The sequence below is a fragment of the Gracilinanus agilis genome, chromosome 4 (genome assembly GCF_016433145.1).
Source record: "Gracilinanus agilis isolate LMUSP501 chromosome 4, AgileGrace, whole genome shotgun sequence".
NCBI classification, from domain to species: domain Eukaryota; kingdom Metazoa; phylum Chordata; class Mammalia; order Didelphimorphia; family Didelphidae; genus Gracilinanus; species Gracilinanus agilis.
This window is the reverse complement of record NC_058133.1, coordinates 477,028,926-477,050,344: the sequence shown is the minus strand read 5'-3', so window position 1 is coordinate 477,050,344 and position 21,419 is coordinate 477,028,926. Positions and strand designations below refer to the sequence as shown.

The 21,419-nt window shown below is 43.0% G+C and overlaps 1 protein-coding gene and 1 long non-coding RNA gene across 2 annotated transcripts; one reads left to right on the top strand and one right to left on the bottom strand.

Moving 5' to 3' along the window:
* Window positions 1–802: 802 nt before the first annotated feature.
* LINGO4 (leucine rich repeat and Ig domain containing 4) lies at window positions 803–2,656 on the top strand. Its single transcript, XM_044671579.1, has one exon. The coding sequence runs from the start codon at window positions 803–805 to the stop codon at window positions 2,654–2,656; it is 1,854 nt and encodes a 617-aa protein (XP_044527514.1).
* Window positions 2,657–3,028: 372 nt separating this feature from the next.
* Window positions 3,029–19,082, bottom strand: LOC123247315. Its single transcript, XR_006506148.1, has 3 exons — window positions 18,737–19,082; window positions 6,018–6,183; window positions 3,029–3,850 (listed from the first exon to the last, which is right to left on the bottom strand). It is a non-coding gene; the product is annotated as an uncharacterized LOC123247315 (long non-coding RNA).
* Window positions 19,083–21,419: the final 2,337 nt, after the last annotated feature.

Genomic DNA, 21,419 nt, shown 5'->3' with positions numbered 1-21,419 from the left:
TCTGAAGCACTTCCACAGTCATTATTCTATTTAATTCTCACATTCGGCCTGTGAATGTAGCAAGGGAGCCATTATGATGACATTTGGATGGGGTTTCAAGTGACTTGCCCAAAAGTCATAAAGCTAGTGACTAGGAGAGTTGGACCAAGAAGCCAGCTCTTCTGACTCTTAGTTCTCCAAGGCTACAAAGGAAAGTAGGTACACCCAGGTGGAGTTCAATGAAGCATTTTTCTCCATCCTAGGCTGATAAAGTCAGGACCTAAGGGCCTCTCTCCTCACGAGACAGGGAGCTCTGGGCTATGGACACACACCCCTGAGACTCAGGGAAACTGTATAGATGGAGCTTCGAGCCGTCCATGCTGCATACCAGGCATGGCTCCAGGTAAGTAGAGAGATTGAGGTGAGGTAACTGGAAGGCAGTCACAAGACAAAGGACGCGAGGGGCCTGTATTGATAGAGAGACCACATTATAAAGAGGACAGACTATAAAGCCACACCAACCCTCAAACTCTCCCCAACACTTTTTTCACCGAGGCCAGATTTAACTAACCCTGACTACCCCCCAGAAGCCATGATGCCAAGAGACAGTGGATATCTCAAGCCACAACCGCTCTAAACAAAGGTTAGGGTGCAGAGGGGAGGGGAGAGAATGCTGGAAGCCTGAAAAAGGCAGAGAGGACCTTGGAGATGTGGCAAGTCAATCCTGGATACTATATGGTCCTTTACCCCACATGTTGGCAATGCCCAAAGTGAAAATATCAGCCTGTCCTCCCTCCCAAAGTCCCAAGGAAGCCCTTTATCAATGCCCAGAATGAGAGGTCTGGAGTTGCCCTCCAAAAAGAGACATATCACTTATTCCAGAAGCAAAGGAGGAATGGACATAGACATAGTTTCCCACTGGGCCTCGGCCTCTTGGCCACCCCTCTTCTTTTTGCTCCTTCTGGCTGGAAGGAGTGGCCGAGGCTGCCCAGCAGCATGTGACTGTGACTCCCAACCCCAAGCAGTAATCTGTGCCAGCCGCCTGCTGGAGGCTGTGCCCGGAGGAATCCCACCAGACACTGAGCTCTTGGACTTGAGTAGGAACCGCCTATGGGGCCTTCAGAGGGGAATGCTCTCACGCTTGGGACCACTCCTTGAATTGGATCTCAGTTACAATCAGCTTTCTACCCTAGAACCTGGAGCCTTCCAGGGTCTCCGAAACCTCCTTACTCTGCGGCTGCGGGGTAACAGGCTCCGAATTGTGGCTCCTGGAGTATTCTCTGGCCTAACCTCCCTAACCCTATTGGACCTCAGTCTGAACCAGATAGTCCTCTTCCTGGATGGTGCCTTTGGAGGGTTAAGCAGCCTTCAGCAGTTGGAAGTGGGGGACAACCATCTGGTGTTTGTGGCCCCAGGGGCCTTTGTGGGACTGGCAAAGCTAAGCACCCTTACCCTAGAACGATGTAACCTGAGCACTGTGCCTGGACCTGCTCTGGCACGACTTCCAGGGCTGACAGGGCTAAGACTACGGGAGCTGGACATTGGTCGGCTGCCTACTGGGACTCTAAGAGGACTGAGACAGCTCCGGGAGTTAGAGATCCACCAATGGCCCTCCCTGAGAGCCCTGGAACCTGGGAGCCTGGCTGGGCTCAATCTCAGTAGTCTAGCCATCACATATTGCAACCTGAGTTCTGTTCCCTTCCAAGCCCTCAGCCATCTGAGCTTCCTCAGGGTTCTGGACCTATCTCAGAACCCCATCTCAAACATCCCAGCCCGGAAACTAAGTTTTTTGGTTCGACTCCAGGAGCTCCACCTGACAGGAGCCCACCTCTCCTCTATTGCTGCCCATGCTTTCCATGGTTTGGCTGCTTTCTGCCTCCTAGATGTGGCTGACAATGCCCTTCAGACTCTGGAAGAAGCTGCTTTCCCCTCCCCAAGCAGTCTAGTCACCCTGCGGCTGGCTGGTAATCCCCTGATCTGTGACTGTCGGCTTCTTTGGCTACTTCGGCTTCGTCACCATCTAGATTTTGGCAAATCCCCCCCAGCCTGTGCCAGCCCACTCCATGTCAGGGGGAAGAACCTGCGGGACTTCTCAGACATCTTGCCCCCAGGGCACTTCACTTGCCGGGCAGCCCTGATTCAGAGATCCGGGCCACGGAGAGTCAGCGCAGAGGAGGGGCAGCAGGCTGTCTTCTCTTGCTCTGGGGATGGAGACCCAGCTCCTACTGTCTCATGGCGAGGCCCTCGGGGGACTTGGCTGGGCAGCACTGGACGAGTAAGAGTCTTGGAGGATGGGACCCTGGAGATCCGGTCAGTACAGCTTCGAGATGGGGGTGCTTATGTTTGTGTGCTCAGCAATGTGGCTGGGAATGATTCACTGAGCACCTGGTTAGAGGTGATCCGGATTGAGCCACCAAATGGGACTCTGTCTGACACCAATGGAACCACTCTGGGAACCCCAGGGCCCTTCTTCCTAGACAGCAGGGGCCTGGTTGTGGTGTTAGCTGTTGGCTTCCTTCCCTTCCTCACCTCTGTAACCCTCTGTTTCGGCCTCATTGCCCTATGGAGCAAAAGCAAGGGACGGGTCAAACATCACACAACCTTCGACTTTGTGCTTCCTCGGTCTTCGGGGGAAGGGGGTGCTGGAGGCAACCGAGTCACTGCCAAACTCTTCTGATCTCCCTTTCCATCCCCCTTGAGAGCCCAGACAAGCCAGTTGTAGTTGGAGAAAAGGCTAGTTGGGCCAGTGCCTTACCCCAAAGGATGTTCTGGAGAATCAGGACCCAAGTATTCCCAGCATGCCCCTGCCTTCCTCATGTCAGTTAACGATATCTCCTGAGCCTACCATCTGCCTCTCTCTCTCTCTCTGGGCATTTCCAGCGTGGAAAAATAGCCAACTTCTACTGATTCCCCCCCTTTCCCTGAGGATTCTTGAGCCTTGAAGGTATAGAACTTCATCCTTCTCTTTACAGCGAGATGCAAAGTTATCAGCCCTCACCTCCCACCTGTAGACCAACAGACACTAGAACCCAAGAGTCTTGGACTTATTTCTTGCTTTAATCACTAGCATTACCCCTTTGCTCCTCTATTCATTTAATTGTCAAAACCAATCACCAGAGTCACTGACAGGGCCATTCCAGAGGTGGGTCTGTGAAGTTACCACTTGCTTCTTAGAAACTCTGCCTCTTTCCCCTCCAGGTACAGACTCTATAGATGCAAATACCTCTCTATTTCCCCCATCCCCTACCCCCTAGGACCCAGAGCTAGAAGGAGGACAGATTTTCAGGTTCTTGGGAATTGAGGAAAAGGAGGAAATAGGGAAGATTATCCACAGGCACCATACCTGCCTGAGCCTCTGTGTGCCAGAGGGAAATCATTAAACCTGCTGTCAAAAGGTTGGGATCAGTGAAAATCAAAAATGATTTTGAATCTTCTTTCCACTAAACCATTCCCTTCATGACTTTCAAAGTTTTCCCTTCCCTCCTTTGCCTTCCCTCTCATCTAGGATTTCATGAATCTTAACATTTACTCTTCTACCCTTCTACAACCAACACATCTAGTCTGAACAAATGGGAATGGCTTCTCCATTGAGGGTTCTCCAGGGCAGAAGTTACCCTGCCTTCTTCCCTGTATGTTTTAATCCCTGAACAAGTCAAGGAATCTTTCCTAGAAAATACCCTACATCTCTACCACTGGAGTCTTACACTGTTTCTGCCTCTTGCTCTATTCTCCATGAGACTAGGAAATAAAAGGTCCCCCTCCTCTGGAAAGTCCTCCCCCCACCCAGAAAAACTCGTCGGCAGTTGTCCTTCAGTTTTCTTTTAGTTGGATATCACAGCTCCTTTTATCTTCTTTCCTTGTGACACAAATCCTGGGGGAAAAGATATTTCAGAGAAGAATTATGCTCCAAAACCCCAGACCCATCAGCTATCAGAGTCAAATACAGGATACAGTCAGAGACCAAGAGTCTTAAGGCGAAAAGGAAAGGGGACAGGGGGAGTCAAGGGATCTGCCAGTCACTAAAATGGTGGGCAAGAGGGCTAACTAACTTCCACAATATTGACCTTCTTGTTGCAGTTTTCTGTGACTAGGAAATTAATTATCCATTAGGGATATCAGATGGGGAAGCTGGCCAAAAAAAAAAAAACACAACCCCAAAAGGCAGCTAGGTGGCCCACTGGATAGAGCCAGGCCTGGAGACAGGAGTTTCTGAGTTCAAGTCTGGCCTCAGGTACTTCCTAGCTTCTTGACTCTAAGCAAGTCACTTATCCCTCACTGCCTAGCCCTTACCACTCTTCTGCCTTAATACATAGTATTGATTCTAAGACAGAAGACAAGCCAGCTTATTCTATAAGGGAAACTAGATAGATAGATAGATAGATAGATAGATAGATAGATAGATAGATAGATGATACAGAGATAGACATTTAGAGTGACTGAGATGGAGAGAGACAAAAAGAGATGCTGAAACAGATTATCAGAGACTGAAAGTGAAAAAGAAGTCGAGAATAGAAGGGGTATCAGCAGCCAAAAAGGAGGTAGCACAGGGAGAGGAGGAAGAAAAATAAGAGATAGGGAGCAAGCCAGGAAGATTGAAATACAGAGTGGCTCCTTTTTCTAGCACCTACTGTCAACAGCTCCTACCCTTTTTCATCCTTATAAGCCTCTTCTTGCCCCAACGAGGGGAAAATTCTTCCCTCAGCTACCCATAAACACATATACCAACAATCCAAACTTTCACTGAAGTCTTTAACTAGCCCTAGCAACTGCCCCCTCCCAGATGATTGAGAAGCCACAAATTCCTGTTGGTGTTTAGGAGTCACTAGACAGGTTCATTGCTGAAACTGAATGGGAGATCCCAAAAGAAACCATCCAGAGGTTTCCTGTTTTAGTATACTGCTCAGAAATTGTGGGGAAGCTAGCAGTTTGGGAATGAAGTAGAAGGTCGGTGTGCCTCTGGAGGAGTAGTGGAGGCCTTCAGAGATTTGGCCACCACCCAACCTCTCCCTTCAAAAGGCTGTGGGATAGTCTTCCTTTTTTCCCATGTACAAGGATCTTAATCTTAATAGGATGCTCCATGCCCTCCCAGATGTCCCAAACTCTTCATCTATCCTTTCTTTGTGGACAGCCTGGAAGGCTGGTACTCTTCTATCCGGTTCCTTCTGGCTGCAATGCAGAGAAAGGCAGAAGCATCAGCTGCTCCAAAGGAGCGTCATTTCAGGCAGTTCCTGTAGGTGGCAGGAATGGCTGCATTGAGGTGGGAGTATAGGGGAAGAAGGTTGGAAAAACTGTGGGGAGGAAAGGCCGCAGGACCCTCCGCTATACAGAATACAATCTGAGGCATAAATGCAATGTCATCTAAGGTGCTATGACTCAGGAAGAGTTAATATGAGCAGAAGAAAGGGAGCAGTATTTCCTGAAAGCTGCAAGTGCCTAAATCAAGTGGATGGCAAGTCCACCCAGAGCAAGAAGAGGCAGGGGATGTCTTCCAGGAGGAGCAAGAGTTGTGTGCTCATACTGGCAGGTTTCATGCATGGAGGCATGTTTGCTTGGGGTTGTACGTATGTACAAAAATTGATTATATAGGATTTAGAGCTAGAAGGTATAGATTCTGTGTGTTGATGTCACCTGACCAACATCATGTGGGAAGCTGGGACTTGAACCCAGGTTCCTGACTTCAAATGCTGTGCTCCTTCCACATTGCCGCTCATTTACGTTGTCATGCATATGGAGAAGTGAGTTTGAATGTGCAGTGAGGAGAGTACAAAGACATAAGCATATAGCAGGACTATGTGGTGATTCTGCCCCAAGTGGAGGGTCTTCAAAGAATAAAGAAGTATTGAAACCCTAGTCTCACTGTATCCTGCCCAGAGTTGGGACATCAGGACAAAAAAGGCATTGTCACTGTCACCCCAGCTAGTCTCAGTTCTTTGCCTTGAGGAAATGTCCGAGTTCTCTCCTAACAAACTCCCTAGGGCCCTCTGCAATATCCGCTCTCATCGGATTGTTGGAGGCCAGAAGCACTTACCAATTCTTACCTTCAATGACACTAAATCCATCCATATCCTAAGTGAATGTTTCCCCTGGCTCCCTTTCCTCTTTTCCCTTTTCTTCCTCCATTCTCTGCTTCTCCATATATACTGTCTCCAGTTATAGGTGCTGTTTTTTCCTTGTACAGGGGCCATTGAGAAGAAAACAACAGATCTAGAAAGTAAAGCAAAGATCTCAGGGATTCTGGTATCACAAAAGCAGTTCACTTGAATGACTACAACTGACCTTTGAAGGGTTCAAAAAAGGGTAGACAGTAATTTCCTTAAATACCACCAATATTTCAAGAGTTCATAGACCTAGAAATGGAAGACCATCTAGTTTAATTCCCTTATTTTTCAGATAAGGAAACTGAGGCATAAGGAGATTTAAATTATTTGCTCAAGATCACACAGGCAGTAAAGTATCACAGGGGAAGATTTGAAATATTAACACCTTTGACTCTAGAGCAGTGGTTCCCAAACTTTTTTGGCCTACCGCCCCCTTTCCAGAAAAAAATATTACCTAGCCCCCTGGAAATTAATTTTATTTTAATTTTAATAGCAATTAATAGGAAAGATAAATGCACCTGTGACCATCACTGTTCCCCTGGTTCGCTGCAGCACCCACCAGGGGGCGGTGGCACCCACTTTGGGAATCACTGCTCTAGACCCAGTCGCCTTTTTACTATAATACATCTGTTCAGTTTTAGAAACAGAATAAACCTAGGAGGTCATTTCGTCTAGATGAGATTAAGGCACTAAATGGTTGAAATTTAACAAAGATCACATATCAGCTCCTATGAGTTTAACTATAATCTCTATGCAGATAACTCATATAGAGTCTAGTCTCTCACCCTTGAACTCCAGACCCACATCAACTGCCAATTAGATATTTTAAACTGGATATTCTAGACACATCTCAAACTCAGCATGTCCCAAACTGAACTATCTTTCCTCCTAAACCCTTCTCTCCTTTAAGGCACCACTAGCCTTATAGGGTTCCAGCTTTGGAATTTCAGCATTATCCTTTCCTCCTCACTCTGCCTCATCACATTTACCCAACCGATTGTTAACTCTTGTCATTTCTTCCTCCACAACATCATCTTCATTGAAGCCTTTCTTTTCTGACATAGCAATCTGCTGCCTTGGTTCAGGCCCACCTCTTTTCTCTCTTTGAACATTGCAATGGCCTCTTGAAGGGTCTCTCCTTGCCTTAAGGCTTTCATCACCGCACCTTACACCTTGCTGCCAAAATGATTTTCCTTAAATATAGATGTAACCATATTAAGCCCCACTCCTCACTCAACTTAATCAACCCCTATTGCCTCTAGGATATAAACTCCTTTCTTTAGTTTTAAAAACTCTTTACAATCTGGTCACAAGCTATCTTTCAGCCTCATTGAACATCATTACTCCCTCTCCTGTACTCTGTGATCCTAATTAACTTGCCTTCTCTATTCCTTGAACATGCTGGTCTATTTCCTGTCTTCCTGCCTTTTACTAGCTATTCCCATATCTAGAATGTACTTCCGACCCTTCAGCTCACTGAATTTCTCTCCTCCTTAAAGACTCAACTCAAGATCACCTTCTACATGAAGCATTTCCTGAGACTCTCAACTGCTAGTGTTCTTCCCAAACTACCTTGTATATAATGACTTTGAATTTGTTTTCTTTTTATTTATTCTGTATAAACGTGCTTGTCATCTTCTTCATGAAAATGGAAGCGCCTTGTGAACAGAGATTGTTTCATTCTTTATATTTGTGTCCCAGGGACTTAGCACAATGCCTGTCTCATAGAAGATATAGGCATACCTCAAATATACTGTGGGTTTGGTTCCGCACCAACGTAATAAAGCAGATATTGCAATAAAGTAAGTCACATGAATTTTTTGGTTTCCTAATGTATATAAAAGTCATGTCTACACTCTACTGTAGTCTATTAATATGCAATAATATTCTGTCTAAAAAACACAATGTGCATACCTTAATTAAAAATACTTTATTGCTAAAAAATGCTAACCACCAACTGAGGCTTCAGTGAGTTGTAATCTTTTTGCTGGTTGAGGGTCTTGCCTTGATGGTGATGGCTTCTGACAGATTAGGGTGGTGGTTGCTGAAGTTTAGGGTGCCGTGGCAATTTCTTAAAATAAGATAAAAATAGGAAGCAACTAAGTATCTCAGTGGATTGAGAGCCAGACCTAGAGATGGGAGGTCTTGGGTTCAAATATGGCTTCAGACATTTGCTACCTGTATGACCTGGGGCAAGTCACTTACCCCCAATTGCCTAGCTCTTACTGCTCTTCTGCTTTGGAGCCAATACACAATACTGATTCTAAAACAGAAGGTAAGGGCTTAAAAAAATAAGGTAAAAAAGTTTGCCACATCGATTGACTTTTCCTCTCATTCTTAGAGGCCATAACAGGATTATTAATTGGCCTAATTTCAATACTGTTGTACCTTGGGAAATAAAGAGGCCCAAGAATAGAGAGAGAGCTGAAGGAATAGCCTGGTCAGTAGAGCAGTCAGAATACATATATTTAATGATTAAGTTTGCCATCTTATTGCAATATTAGCATAAAAGATCGCTGATCACAGATCAGACCATAACACATATAATGTAATACATGTAACTTTTTATATTGGTATGATATGTACTATATAAATAGATATAATAATGTAAAATTTTAGGATGCTGCAAGAATTACCAAAATAAGACATAATGTGGGCACATACTGTTGGAAAAATGGCGCTGATAGACTTGCTTGACCCAGGGTTGCCATAAACCTTCAATCTGTCAAAAACACAGTCTCTGTGAAATGCAATAAAGTGAAGCTCGATGAAACAAGGTATGCCTGTACTTAATAAAATGTTTGCTGATTGATTGATTGTAGAATTAGTACTAGAATTCAAATCTCTTGACTCTTAATCCTGTGTTCTTTCTACTGGCCACCTCCACTGAAAGAGAATCCTTCTCCCCCATCTCTTCCTTTCCAGCCTAAACAGATATCTTTAAGAACAGTGAGGCTATATCAATAATATGGAAATAGGTCTTGATCAATGACACTTGTAAAACCCAGTGAATTGCACATTGACTACAGGAGAGGGGTGGGAGGAGGGGAGGGAAAGAACATGAATCATGTAACCATGGGAAATTTTCCTTAATTAATCAATTAAATAAAATTTAAAAAATAATAAAAAAATTAACTTGAAAATTTTAAAAAAGGACAGTGATGCTCACCCTCTCATTACTCATTCCAGAATGACCCTTATCTTGAGCTTAACAAGACCCTCCCAAAAGAGGCAGCTCAGTGGATAGAAAGCCAAGCCTTGACTTAGGAGCAAAGAAGAGGCTGATTTTGCTTTTTCTTTGTATCCCCAGCACCAAAACAAGGAGGAACCTGGGGATTTAAAGCAGTTATTCTCTCTGGATTAATTTGGAAGCAGAAAAAAAAAAAGAAAAGAAAGCTATAAATGGGGAGGCAGCATGATGGGTTGGAAACAATACTGGAATTAGATTCAGGAGATCTGGGTCCAAATTCAGCTTTACCAAATAATATGTTTAGACCACCCAGGTTTACAATCTGCATGTTCTCTTCTTCTTCTCCCTCACATCATATATCCAATCAGTTTCCCAATACTGTCATTTTTACTGCCACAAAAATCTCTCATATCTGACACCTTCTCTCCATCCACACAACTACACCCTAAATGAGGCTTTCATCACATCTCACCTGAACTACTCAAATAGCCTGCTAGATGGTCTCCCTGCCTTGGCTCTCCCCACTCTAATCCATCTGCAACCCAGCTGCCAAAGTGATCTTCCTAAAGCATACCACTGGCCAGTTGATTCCTCTTCTCAATAAAATCCAGTAGCTTCCTATTAATTCGAAGATCAAATATAAAGTCTTCTTCAGCACTTAAAGCTCTTCAGAACTTGGCCTTCCCTTTCCAGTGTTCTGCATGATTTTCCTTCACGTCTAGCCATCCTGGCCTACTTGCTTTTCCTCACACATAACACTCCATCCCTCCTCCTTTTGAGACTTTGCCCTGCCTGTCTCCCATGCTAAGACACACTCCCCTCCATGCTTCTGCCTATATAGAATCCTTGACTTCCTTCAGGACTCAATTCACATCCCATCTTCTGCAGGAAGTCTTTCCAGTTGCTTGCTCCTTACCTTCAAAATTACTTTCAATCTCCTTTGGAAGAATCATATTTGTATCTATTTATGGACAGGTCATCTCCTCCACTAGAATGTCAGCTCCTTGAGAGCAGGGACTGGTTTTGCTTTTTTCTTTGTATCTTCAGCACCTAGCACAGTGCCTGCCTGGTATTACTAAATGCTTAATAAATGCTTGTTAATTCATTGACTGATTGTGACCTTGGGCAAGTAACTTGACCTCCTTAGGCCTCATTTTCCTTGATAGTAAATGTAACTAGATGATCAGTAAAGCCCATTCCTGCTTTAAATTGGTAATATTATGACCTATCAAAGAGGTAAGTGTTTACTGGTATGGGTGAAAGCCTAGGTTGATTAGACCCTTCCTCCTACGCATCTTTCCTTATCTGCCCCCAAATCCCTCAAAAAAAGGGGGGGGATGGGCAGCTGGGTAGCTCAGTGGATTGAGAGCCAGGCCTAGAGATGGGAGGTCCTAGGTTCAAATATAGCCTCAGACACTTCCCAGCTGTGTGACCCTGGGCAAGTCATTTGACCCCCATTGCCTACCCTTATCACTCTTCTGCCTTGGAGCCAATACACAATATTAACTCCAAGATGGAAGGTAAGGGTTTTAAAAAAAAAAAAAAAGAAAGGGGGCACTCATATCCTAGACACAGTGGATACAGAGAGGGATCTACATCACAAAATGACATCTGCCTTACATTAAGAGCCTTTCTTCTCTCCTCAGCTACAGAAACCCATCTCATCTATAAAACAGAGATAATAAATGTCTATAACAACAACAAAGTTGTGGTGAAGATCAAAAGCAAAAATGTTTGTAAAATACTTTGTTTAAGGCACATTTTCAGCTATTATAATTAAACAAGAAAGTGAATGAAATCCCCACAGTTTACTGTAGCTCCTAGTATAAGGAAGAAGGGTAGAAATCTCTGAAGAAGATGCATGAGTTATGGAGATAGGTACCCTAAGTTCTGCCCTCTAAAGTCAGGGAAGTTAATCTAGTTACCAAGATGAGGATGGGAGACTTAACCAAAGGACCTTTGCTCTAAGAAATGGGCATAACCTTCTGACTAAGTTGGCTGCCTAAATAAAGACAGACTACCCCTATTCCCACACACTTATTTCATCAGAAACCTGAAATTTGCAGTAGGTTGAATAATGATCAAGAAATCAATTTGGGGCAGCTAGATGGTGCAGTGAATCAACAGTCAGGTCTAGAGTCACAAGGACCTGGGTTCAAATCTGACCTCAGACACTTCCCAACTGTGTGACCTTGGGTAAGTCACTTAACCCCAATTGCCTAGCCCTTACCATTCTTCTGCCTTGGAACTGATGCTTGTATTGATTCTAAGACAGAAGGAGAGGATTTTTTAAAAACTGAATGAAATACCCCAATAAGTGACTTCTTCCTTAGAAATGCACAAAAAGTAAGCCAAAAGCTTATGACAAATAGGAAAGAGAGCCACCAAGAGGGCTAGTACCAGCATTGACAATGAAGCCAGTACCTTCCCAGTGGAAATAACAACACATGTACCTTGGAGAGCTTTGTGACCTAAGACAGCAAGAGCTAAAGGGACTATCCCCTCCTTCCCCACCTTCCTTGCAGAGTGAGGACCAAGCCCTGAAGATTCAATACTCACAACTCCAAGGATCCTTGAGGAAAGAGTATATAAGGGGGAGTTGTGAGAGTGGGGAATCCTAAACCCAAGAGCCAGAGGTCATCACAGGAATCCAGATGTCCCAGGGTAAGGCTATAGAGGGCCAACCTCACCCTAAAGCATAGCTGGGGCAAAGCTTGGCCTTAATAAATGCTTGTTTCCTCCCTTCCTTGGTGCAAGGCCTAATTTCAGGAACTAAGAAGAGATCATTAAACCAAAGAAAACTTTGACCCACATAAAAATGATTGTAGATCTAGAGAACCCCAAAAGAAGGAAGTAAGTCTATTACAACTGCAAAAGCAACTCTTTTTTTAAGTAAAGAAAAAAGTATTTTTCACAAAGACTATATGAATATCTAGGAAAAAATGAAGCAAGAGATAAAAAAATGAAATAAAAGCCCTGGAAGAAAGGATTAAAAGGAGAATAGATAAATTTGAACAGAAAGTGGAAAACCTTAACCAAATAATAGACTTCTTAAAATAAAACACCTCAAATAGAAATCCGTCAACCCAGGAGATAGGAAGAAATATTAAAACAAAATCAAAATGCTGAAAAAAATAGAATTAAATGTAAGCTATCTGACATCAGAAAAACTGCTATTAAAACAATTTAAGTAGAGATAATTGGTTGTGAAAACCATAATTAAAAAAAAAATAGGGTGGGGAGGAGGGCAGCTAAGAGGTTCAATGGCTAGAGTGCTAGGTATGGAGACAGGAGGTCTTGGGTTCAAATCTGGCCTCAGACATGTTCAGGTATATGACCCTGGGCAAATCATTTGACCCCAGTTGCCTAGCCCTTACCATTCTTCTACTTTGGAACGGATATACTTGTATAGATTTTAGGACAGAAGATACGGGTTTTTAAAAAAAAAAACTTTGAACACTATATTTTAAGAAATCATAAATCAAAATTTCCAGATCTATTAGAATCAGAGGACAAAGTTAAGATAGAGTACATCAAACACCTACTCCCAAAAGCAAGTCCCAGGAATATCATAGCCAAAATTGAAAACTGCCACAAAGAAAAAATACTGCAAGTCTCCAGAAAAAAAAGAAAGTTTAAGTGTCAAAGACTATAGGATCACAGATTCTACTATAATTAGAGATCTTTAAATATAATATTCCAAGAGACCTAGGTTTACAACCAAGAATAATTATGCTTCCAAAGCTGAATATAATCCTTTGGGGGTGAGGATATTGGGAGAAATGGAATACAGTATTTCTAATGAACATATCAGAGCCACATAGGTTCTGTGAAATGTAAAAACAAGAGAAACCTAGAAGGTATAATAATTATTTGAGCAATTGGAAGGGGCTGTATGATGTATTATTTAAATAAAGGGAGAAGAAAAAAGTGTCCCTTCAGAACCTGAAAGTCTTCAAAAAATATTGAGGGAGTTAAATGGAAAAAAAAAAACACAAGACAAGGGTAGAGGAAGATTGGTTCTGTTCTGAGAATTTTAAGAGGCAAACAAAAAGAAGGCTAAAAGGAATAAATACATTGATATACAGGAAGCTGGAAGAAGGGTTGGAACTTGCTATTTCTCATAATCAGGCTACATGAGAAGAGTATACAAATATGGAAGGAGTAAGGGAACAGGCAGCAAATGAACTTCACTTTTACCTGAAACAAGAAAAGGAACATTGCCTTAATAGTTTGGTGTAAAAATACATCAAACTTATCAGGGAAACAAAGGGTATGGAGATGTCAAGAGGGAAGACAGTATCAGAAGAAACAGGTGAAAATAAAACAAATTTCCTAATCCTGAAAAAGGAATTAAAAAGAAAAACAATAACATAAGAAGCTGCCTAACACTTGGGGAGTGGCTGACCAAACTGTGAGATATGACTGTAATGGAATATTATTACACTGTAAGAAATGATAAAAGAGGCAATTCAAAGAATCCTGGGTAGTATGAACTGATGCAGTGATGTGAGAACCAGGAGAACAATTTATACAAGGACAAAAACAATGCAAAGAAAAACAACTTTAAAAGATATAAGAACTCTAATCAATCATCTCTCAAAGACCTATGATGATGCACTTTCTGACAGAGGAATGGGATTCAAGATGCAATAAGGAATGCATTTTTTGGATGTGGCTATTGTGTGGATTCATTTTGTTTGACTGTGCTTATTTTTTCCCCTTATCCTTTCTCTTTTTTTTCCCTGGTGAGTAGAGAGAAGGGAGTAAGGGCAAAAAGGGAGAGAGAAGAGTGGATCAGAAGTGACACACACACACAAAAAAGGAGGTATTGAAGCATGTTTTAAAATGCACAAGAGAGAACAGAAAGAAGTACAGACAAGTAGGAATTTTTAAAAATATAACATGTAGAACTTATTATCTATAGATTAAGCAGAGATTAGTCTCATCTACCAGGTGGTACCCAACCCTCAGAAGTAAGTTCATTGGGGGCAGCTAGTTGGCTCAGTGGTTTGAGAGCCAGGCCTAGAGATGGGAGATCTCCAGTTAAAATTCTGGCTTCATATATTTCCTAGCTTTGACACTTAATATCACTTCTAAGACTGAAGGTAAGGGTTTAAAAAAAAAAAAAGTAAGTCAATCAATCAAGCAATAAGCTTTTATCAAGTGCAGACTATGTGCCAGGCACTGTCTTAGGTGCAGGAATCTAAATATATAAATACAAAGAAGGAAATAATCTCTGCTCTCAAAGAGTTTATGTTCTATCAAAGAAGACAAGAAATACAAATATGCACATAGAAACTAAATATAAAGAAAATAAATACAATGTAATTAAATACAAGGAATTAGGGAGAGAAAGTGCTAGCAGCTGCAGAGGAGGGAGAAAAGGCTTCACGTAGAACCATTCTTAACCTGTTACCTTAAAGTCTGTGAAGTTTTTAAAATATTTTGAAAACTGTATTTCAATATAATTGGTTTTCTTTGTATTTTATGCATTCTGAGGCATCCACAGGCTCACCAGACTGATAAAAAAGAGAAGTCTACAATCCAAAATAAGTCAAGAACCCCTGATGTAGAAAGTGGTGTTAGAGCTGATCTTGAAAGGAGAGAAGAATTTTCTGAGGCAATGAGGAAGAGGCATGAACTCCAGGTGTAGGGAACACCCAATGCAAAGGTACAGAGATAGGAGATACCATACAGTTTGAGAACAAAGACCAAGTCAGTTTGCAGAGGGAAAGAGAGGGATTAGTGTATCATAAGGCTGGCAAGACATTGTGATGAGCCTTAAAAATGTAATCAGAAATTTCTATTTGATTCAAAAGGCAATAGGGAGTCATCAGAGTGGAAGAGTGACATAGTCAGATAAAAAAGCCACTCTAGGAGAGAAACCTGAGATAAACAAACCAGTTAGGAGGCCATTGAGATAATACACATAAATAGGGTAAGGGAGAATAAAGAGTCAGGGATAACACCAAGCTTCAGATCTAGGCTATTGGTAGTGTGATGGCACCTTTTATGAATGTACGGTAATAAGGGAAATCAGGGGGGAAAGTGGGTTTGGGGGGAAAGTGAGTTATATTTGTTGAGTTTGAACTGTGCCTGAGAGATGCAGTTTCAAGTGTCCAATAGGCAATCTCATGCATCCCAACTACCAAAAGCCTCCTTCTCCTAGCCCCAAAAGGATAGAGGAAACAATTGACAATGAGAAGTTTAACAATCAAAATATTCCAAGTTTGGGCTGGCTTATCACCAAAAACTACCATCAGTATTCCTGGCTTGTTGGAAATCTGGCTTTCATGGTTCTCTTCCTTCTCCCTGGTCATAAAGCCACTGAATCTCAGAGTTGAAAGGGAAGGAACAAGGAACAAGCCTCCAAATGACTTCAAGTGAGGGGAAACCACTGTCCCAAGGTAGCCACACCACTTTTGCTCTAATTTTTAGGCATTGTTTTCCTTACATGAAGTCAAAATTTTTTCTCTCTACTACTTCCACTCACTCATGTTTCCTTGATCCTGCTTCTGAGTTCAAGGGGGAAAAAAGTCTAATTTCTCTTTCTAGATGATAACCCTTGAAATACCTAAGGACTGTTATCATATCTCCTCTAAGTCCTCTCCTTTCCAAGATAAATATTCCCTGTTCCTTCAATTGATCCTGATTGGGCATGGTTTTAAAGTTCTTCACCATCCCTGGTTTCCTCAGGATAGTCTCCATTTGTCAAGTGAGCACCCAGAACAAAACACAAGGATCTAATCAGAGTCCAACCACAGACATCACAGCAGGACTAGCACTTCCCCATTCCTGAATATGGATGCCTGTCTGTCTGTCTCTCAAACTCTTACCTTCTGTCTTAGAATCAATAACAAGTATCAGTTCCGAGGCAGAAGAACAGAAAGGGCAAGCCAATTGGGGTCAAGTGACTTGCCCAGGGTCACATAGCTAGGAAATATATGATGCCAAATTTGAACCTAGGACCTCCTCATTCTAGGCTTTGATCTATTCACTGAGTCACCTAGGTGCCCCCACTATGCCTTCTTAATACAACCTAAAATTGTTTGGGGTTTTTTTTTTTTGATAGCCATAGCACAAACACCCATTCCTTTCCCAATCCATGTTTTCTTTCTACACAACTGTATATAAAATGCCATGCTAGTCTAAATCAATCATAGCCGCTGAGTACATGCCTTGGATTATGACTCTTCCCATGGCTGGGACCCCAAACTCCAAGGTGCCCTAGCATCAGGACTAGGTGGTTAGAAAGCACAATTTTATCCCAGGAAATGGAGGGCTAGAATTGGAATATAGGGAAAATTCTAAGGAAAAGAGAAATATCTGTTCCTGGCTCCCCATTCCCAGTAGGTCTCTTGGCCCTGCTGCCCACTGTAGACTCTAGGCCTCCTTCTATCCCAACTTGCCTCCAAAGGCTAACGTCAGAGGATAGAGCTGTAAAATAAGAAACACATACTTGGACCCCTTACCTAAGAGAGAACTCCTACCTCTCTTTGCCTCATTACCTATGACCATACACAGGAAGGAAGTTTATGCTATATAAGAGAGTCAAGTGATAGAAAATGGTGGCAGGAGGAGTAAGTATGCAGATAAGATATCAAGAGGGTCAGGCCAAGTCAGAATCATTTATTCTATTCTCTGTCACAGATAATGTATGAGTTAGAGATGGCCAATGTTAAGTAGTTCCTCCCCTTATTACACTTAAGTTTTTCTCATTCCCCAACTCTCTCCAACTTGCCTACATCCCCAACAGCAGTAGATTTGGTATCAGATGCTTCCAAAAAAAAGTTAAGGTAGAACCCAGTGTGTATTCCTACTTGTTCTACTCACTGCACTCCTCCCAGGCCATCTGTGCATAAGTTTAGCCTTCTAATTGGGCCATGTTCTGGATGGCTCCTCTAAGGCATTGTATAATAGAAGGATGCAGTTACAGGATCTCAGAGTTAAAAGGTACCTCAGAAGTCCCCCAGCCCAACCAGAATCCTTTCTCCCACAGAGGATGCAGAGCCTCAGTCAACAGGGACTTGAGAGGTCACCTAGTTCAAACCCCCACCCCCATCACCAAATTTTACAGATGAGAGTTGCGACCCAAAGAGATAAAGTGACTGCCAAAATTGGCCAAGTGGAAAGTAGCAAAATTTGGTCTTAAACCCAAGTCTTTTGGAGTTAGACCTTGGTTTAAGATGGTGTTCTTTAAATGCTACTACATTCAGTATAAGTAATTGGTCAAACCACCCAGTCAACAATTAACCAAAGCCTAACTTATGTAGCACCTGTCTGAAGCTGCCTCTTAAAAGACACAGGTGCCTGGAATGTCCCCCTTCATTATCTCTACTAAGTGCCAAACAGAAGGGGGAAGAAGAGGCAGAGATGATTATTTTGTTTTTTTTGTTTTGTTTTGTTTTAATTTTAAACCCTTAACTTCTGTGTATTGGCTCCTAGGTGGAAGAGTGGTAAGGGCGGACAATGGGGGTCAAGTGACTTGCCCAGGGTCACACAGCTGGGAAGTGGCTGAAGCCGGGTTTGAACCTAGGACCTCCCGTCTCTAAGCCTGGCTCCCAATCCACTGAGCTACCCAGCTGCCCCAGAGATGATTATTTTAAATTGTAACTGTAAAGATCTCATGCAGAATGAGAGTTTTGGGGGGCATGGAAAATGCAGGGATTTGTTTTGCTTGACTGGTCATATTTGTTACAAAGGGTTTCTTTTTCTTTCTTTTTTGGGGGGGTTTCTTCCATTTTTCCAATGGGGAAGAGGTAGGAGAGAGAGAAAATCAATTTTTGTTCATTGAAAAAGTAAATTTAATTTTAATAAATGACTGATCAGGGCCCCAGAATAGAGGGGCCCTTAAGTTTTGCAGTTCACCTCTCTCTCTCTGTCTGTTTCTCATTCTTTCTATGGGGATTAATTCAGGTACTCATGGGCTAGAGTTAGCAATTAGTCAATAAGCAAATGTTTATTTATTACACATACACATCTGTGAATTAATATAATACTTTTGTTTATATAAATATATATACATATATGTGTGTGGATAGATAGTTAAGATAGATAGATAGATAGATAGATAGATAGATAGATAGATAGATAGATAGATAGATATCAGATTGAATGAAAAGGATCATTGGAAAGTGTTTTGCAGGGGGCGGTTAGGTAGTACAGTGGATGGACCTGGAATCGGGAAAGCCTGAGTTCAAATCTAACCTCAGACACCTCCTAGCTGTGTGACCCTGGGCAAGTTATTTGACCCCAGTTGTCAAGCCCTTATCGCTCTTCAGTCCTGGAATCGATACTTAGTATCGAGTTTAAGACAGAAGGTAAGATTTTTTAAAAGATAAAAAGTGCTCTGCGGATCTTAGGGCATTAGATAAACTTCAGCTATCAGGATAGTTTTATCCTTCAGGGAAGAAAGAAAGCATGCCTCCCCCCTTCCTCCAGCCCTGTGTACCCCCGCTACCCTTACCAAGCCTCCCACATTTCGTGAAGGTCAGGAGCCTTTCACAGGTCTGATCTCCATCCTTCCTGCTCTTTCATTCAATCCGCCTGGTTTCTTCCTTGGCCGAGGTGGAGGGACCCCGGTCCTTAGATTCACTTCCGCCTCTCCACGCGCTCCGACACCAAGCCTTGGGCATGCCAAGACTCCAAGCTGCTGTCACAACAAGGAGACCCTGTCACAACAAGGAGACCCTGTCACAACAAAAAGGGGCTCTGACCACTACGGGTCTGTTGCGGCACCCAACGCAACTGTTCCCTAGCTAGATGAAAAGACGCAGCATAGGGAATGTGCTAAGAAGACGCCCTAATCGCGACACCCCATCGCGATAGTCTAGCGACACGGCGACAGGATTGCTTGTCTCTCTCCCTCCAGCCAAACCTCTACAGTTTCTTCCCAGGAGTGGGGTACGCCGAGTTTTCAGCCAAAACTGAAGCCGAAGAAGTTTCGCTCAGTGATTGGCCGAATACTACGCATCTCGAGCTCATTGAAGCCTCCGATTGGCTGTTTAATTCTAAGGCAGGTGCCAGTCCAATGATGAAAGGGCTGTGCCTTCCTAGCTTTTGGCTTCTATTGGCAGTCGCGGAGGTCCGACTTTGAATCTCATCCCCGTTATTGGGCACCCGCACGCGGCAGGTACGTCGTTCGCCAGTCAGCTCGCGGGGTGATTGGCTTGGGAAGAAAGTTGGGGCGGTGGGGGGAGGGAGCAATGGAAGCTACTCCGTAGGAGAGCAAGGTGGTGAAGGATTGGCTAGTGTGGGTCACGTGTGTGGATGCTGATTGGTTGAAGTGACTCCCGCAGCTCCCCTAGTCAGGGTGTGAGGAGACGGCGACTGGGGTAGCTGAGAGGACGACGGCTATTCTCAGAGGAGCGGTATAAGCCGGGGACCAGGTGGAAGAGGGAGTTTAGAGCTGGGTCTGAGGACTTATGAGAAACTAGGAAGAGCGGAGTGGCTGGAAAGAGGCCAAGACTGGGGGTGGAGGGGTTGGAGGAGAACTCGGGGGCTGGGAAGGGGGGACAATGAGGAAGATGGAGGCTCTGGGCCTTGTGGGGAGGGGGTTGAGGAATCAAGCCAACGGGCATTTACTAAGCGCCTCTTTTGAGAAGAAAAAAGGAGGAGTCTTGGGTGGGGAGGGGGAGGCACAGGAATGGATGGGAGGAAGGAGGGGTCAAGGACTTGGGGAGGGAGCCAAGAGGAGGCGAAGCCTGGGGAAATGGGGAAGGGGCTGAGAAGACGAACCGTAGGGTCCGTATTATTGGAGGGCCAGGGGTATTGAGGAGGGAAGCCTGGGCATGAAGAAGGACTGAGGGGATGGAGAGGGAGGGCTAAGTAGAAGAGCGAGAAGATGGTGAAGGGGCTGAGGGGTAGAAAAAGTAAGGAGGCAAAGAAAAGGAGATTATGTGGGAGGGAAAGGGGAATTCTAAGGTTGAAGACGTCATGGGAATGAAGAGAAGTTGAAGATGGAAAGGGTCTAAAAGGATGGGAGGGGGGTAGATAAAGACATATACAGAACATGAGTCTGGTTATGGTAAAGAACCTGCCAGAATGTTAGTGCTAAAGTAGTCAGTAAACAAATAATAGTATATTGTGCACGTTTTTTTTAGCTGCCTTAATTACAAAAATCATTGACTGTAAAGAGACTCTTCTCTCAATGTAATTTAGGGTTTAATGATGCTGGAATAAGTTGGAGAGACCTTTTTTTTAGTCTGTCAGAGTTCCAATCTTAGGTTCATAGATTTATAGCTGGAAGGGGCTTTAGAAGTTATCTAGTCCAACTCCCTAATTCTACAGATGAGGAAACTAATCTCCTGAGAGGTTAAGTGATTTGCCCAAGATCACACAGGTAAGAAATCATAATGTAAACCTGTCAGGTCTTTCAGCAATGAAGCTGGCCCTGGAGCATTGCTTCACATCACATCAGTCCAGAGCTCTTTTGGAAAAGTTAGGCCCTTGGGATGGAGGAGTGTAGCTGTAATTTTACCTTTCTTCAGTTGTTGTTTTTTTTAATTGCCCTTAATAGAATTATCAATTGCTACTTAGTTTTTCCCTGTATTACTAAACTCATTTTTTTATTCCTCTCTTTTCTGCCTTCCTAGTTCAGGTAGCATTATTTTGGAATTGTCTGAAAAACAACTTTGCTTTCAAAGTCTCTGTTTTTATTCCCTGGCCCCTTTTTAAATGAAGGATTTGAGGTTTTTCTATTCAATCGATTTTTATATGTACAAGGAGAAGAATGGATCATTAGCCTAAGATGGATCTAAAAATGCTCTCAGAGTCATGAAGAACATTAATTCTTGGTTTGTTAAAACTCTCTTTAGAAGCTATAATTTTGCTTTATTTCATTGATTTTTAAAAGGCAATTCAGCAGGAAAATATATATTAGTTACTAGCAACTTGTTTACAGTGGAAGCATTTTTACAAATTAATATAAACTTTTAAAACATTTTCCTTGCATCAGCCCTGTGAAGTAAGCAGGTATTATCCTCATATTTTTCTGACTAGATCTGAGATTTCATCTATTAAGGAGCTCTAGGTAAGGAAACACTCTCTACCAATGATTTATAACTTTCATAGTCTAAGAAAGTTGCCTGAGACACTGAGAGGTTAAGCAACTCACTCAGGGTTACACAGCTGGTATTTATCAGAAGCAG

Bases quoted from the DNA above. Each gene is read 5' to 3' on its own strand.
- LINGO4 (XM_044671579.1), top strand. From the start codon at position 803: ATGCCCAGAATGAGAGGTCTGGAGTTGCCCTCCAAAAAGAGACATATC.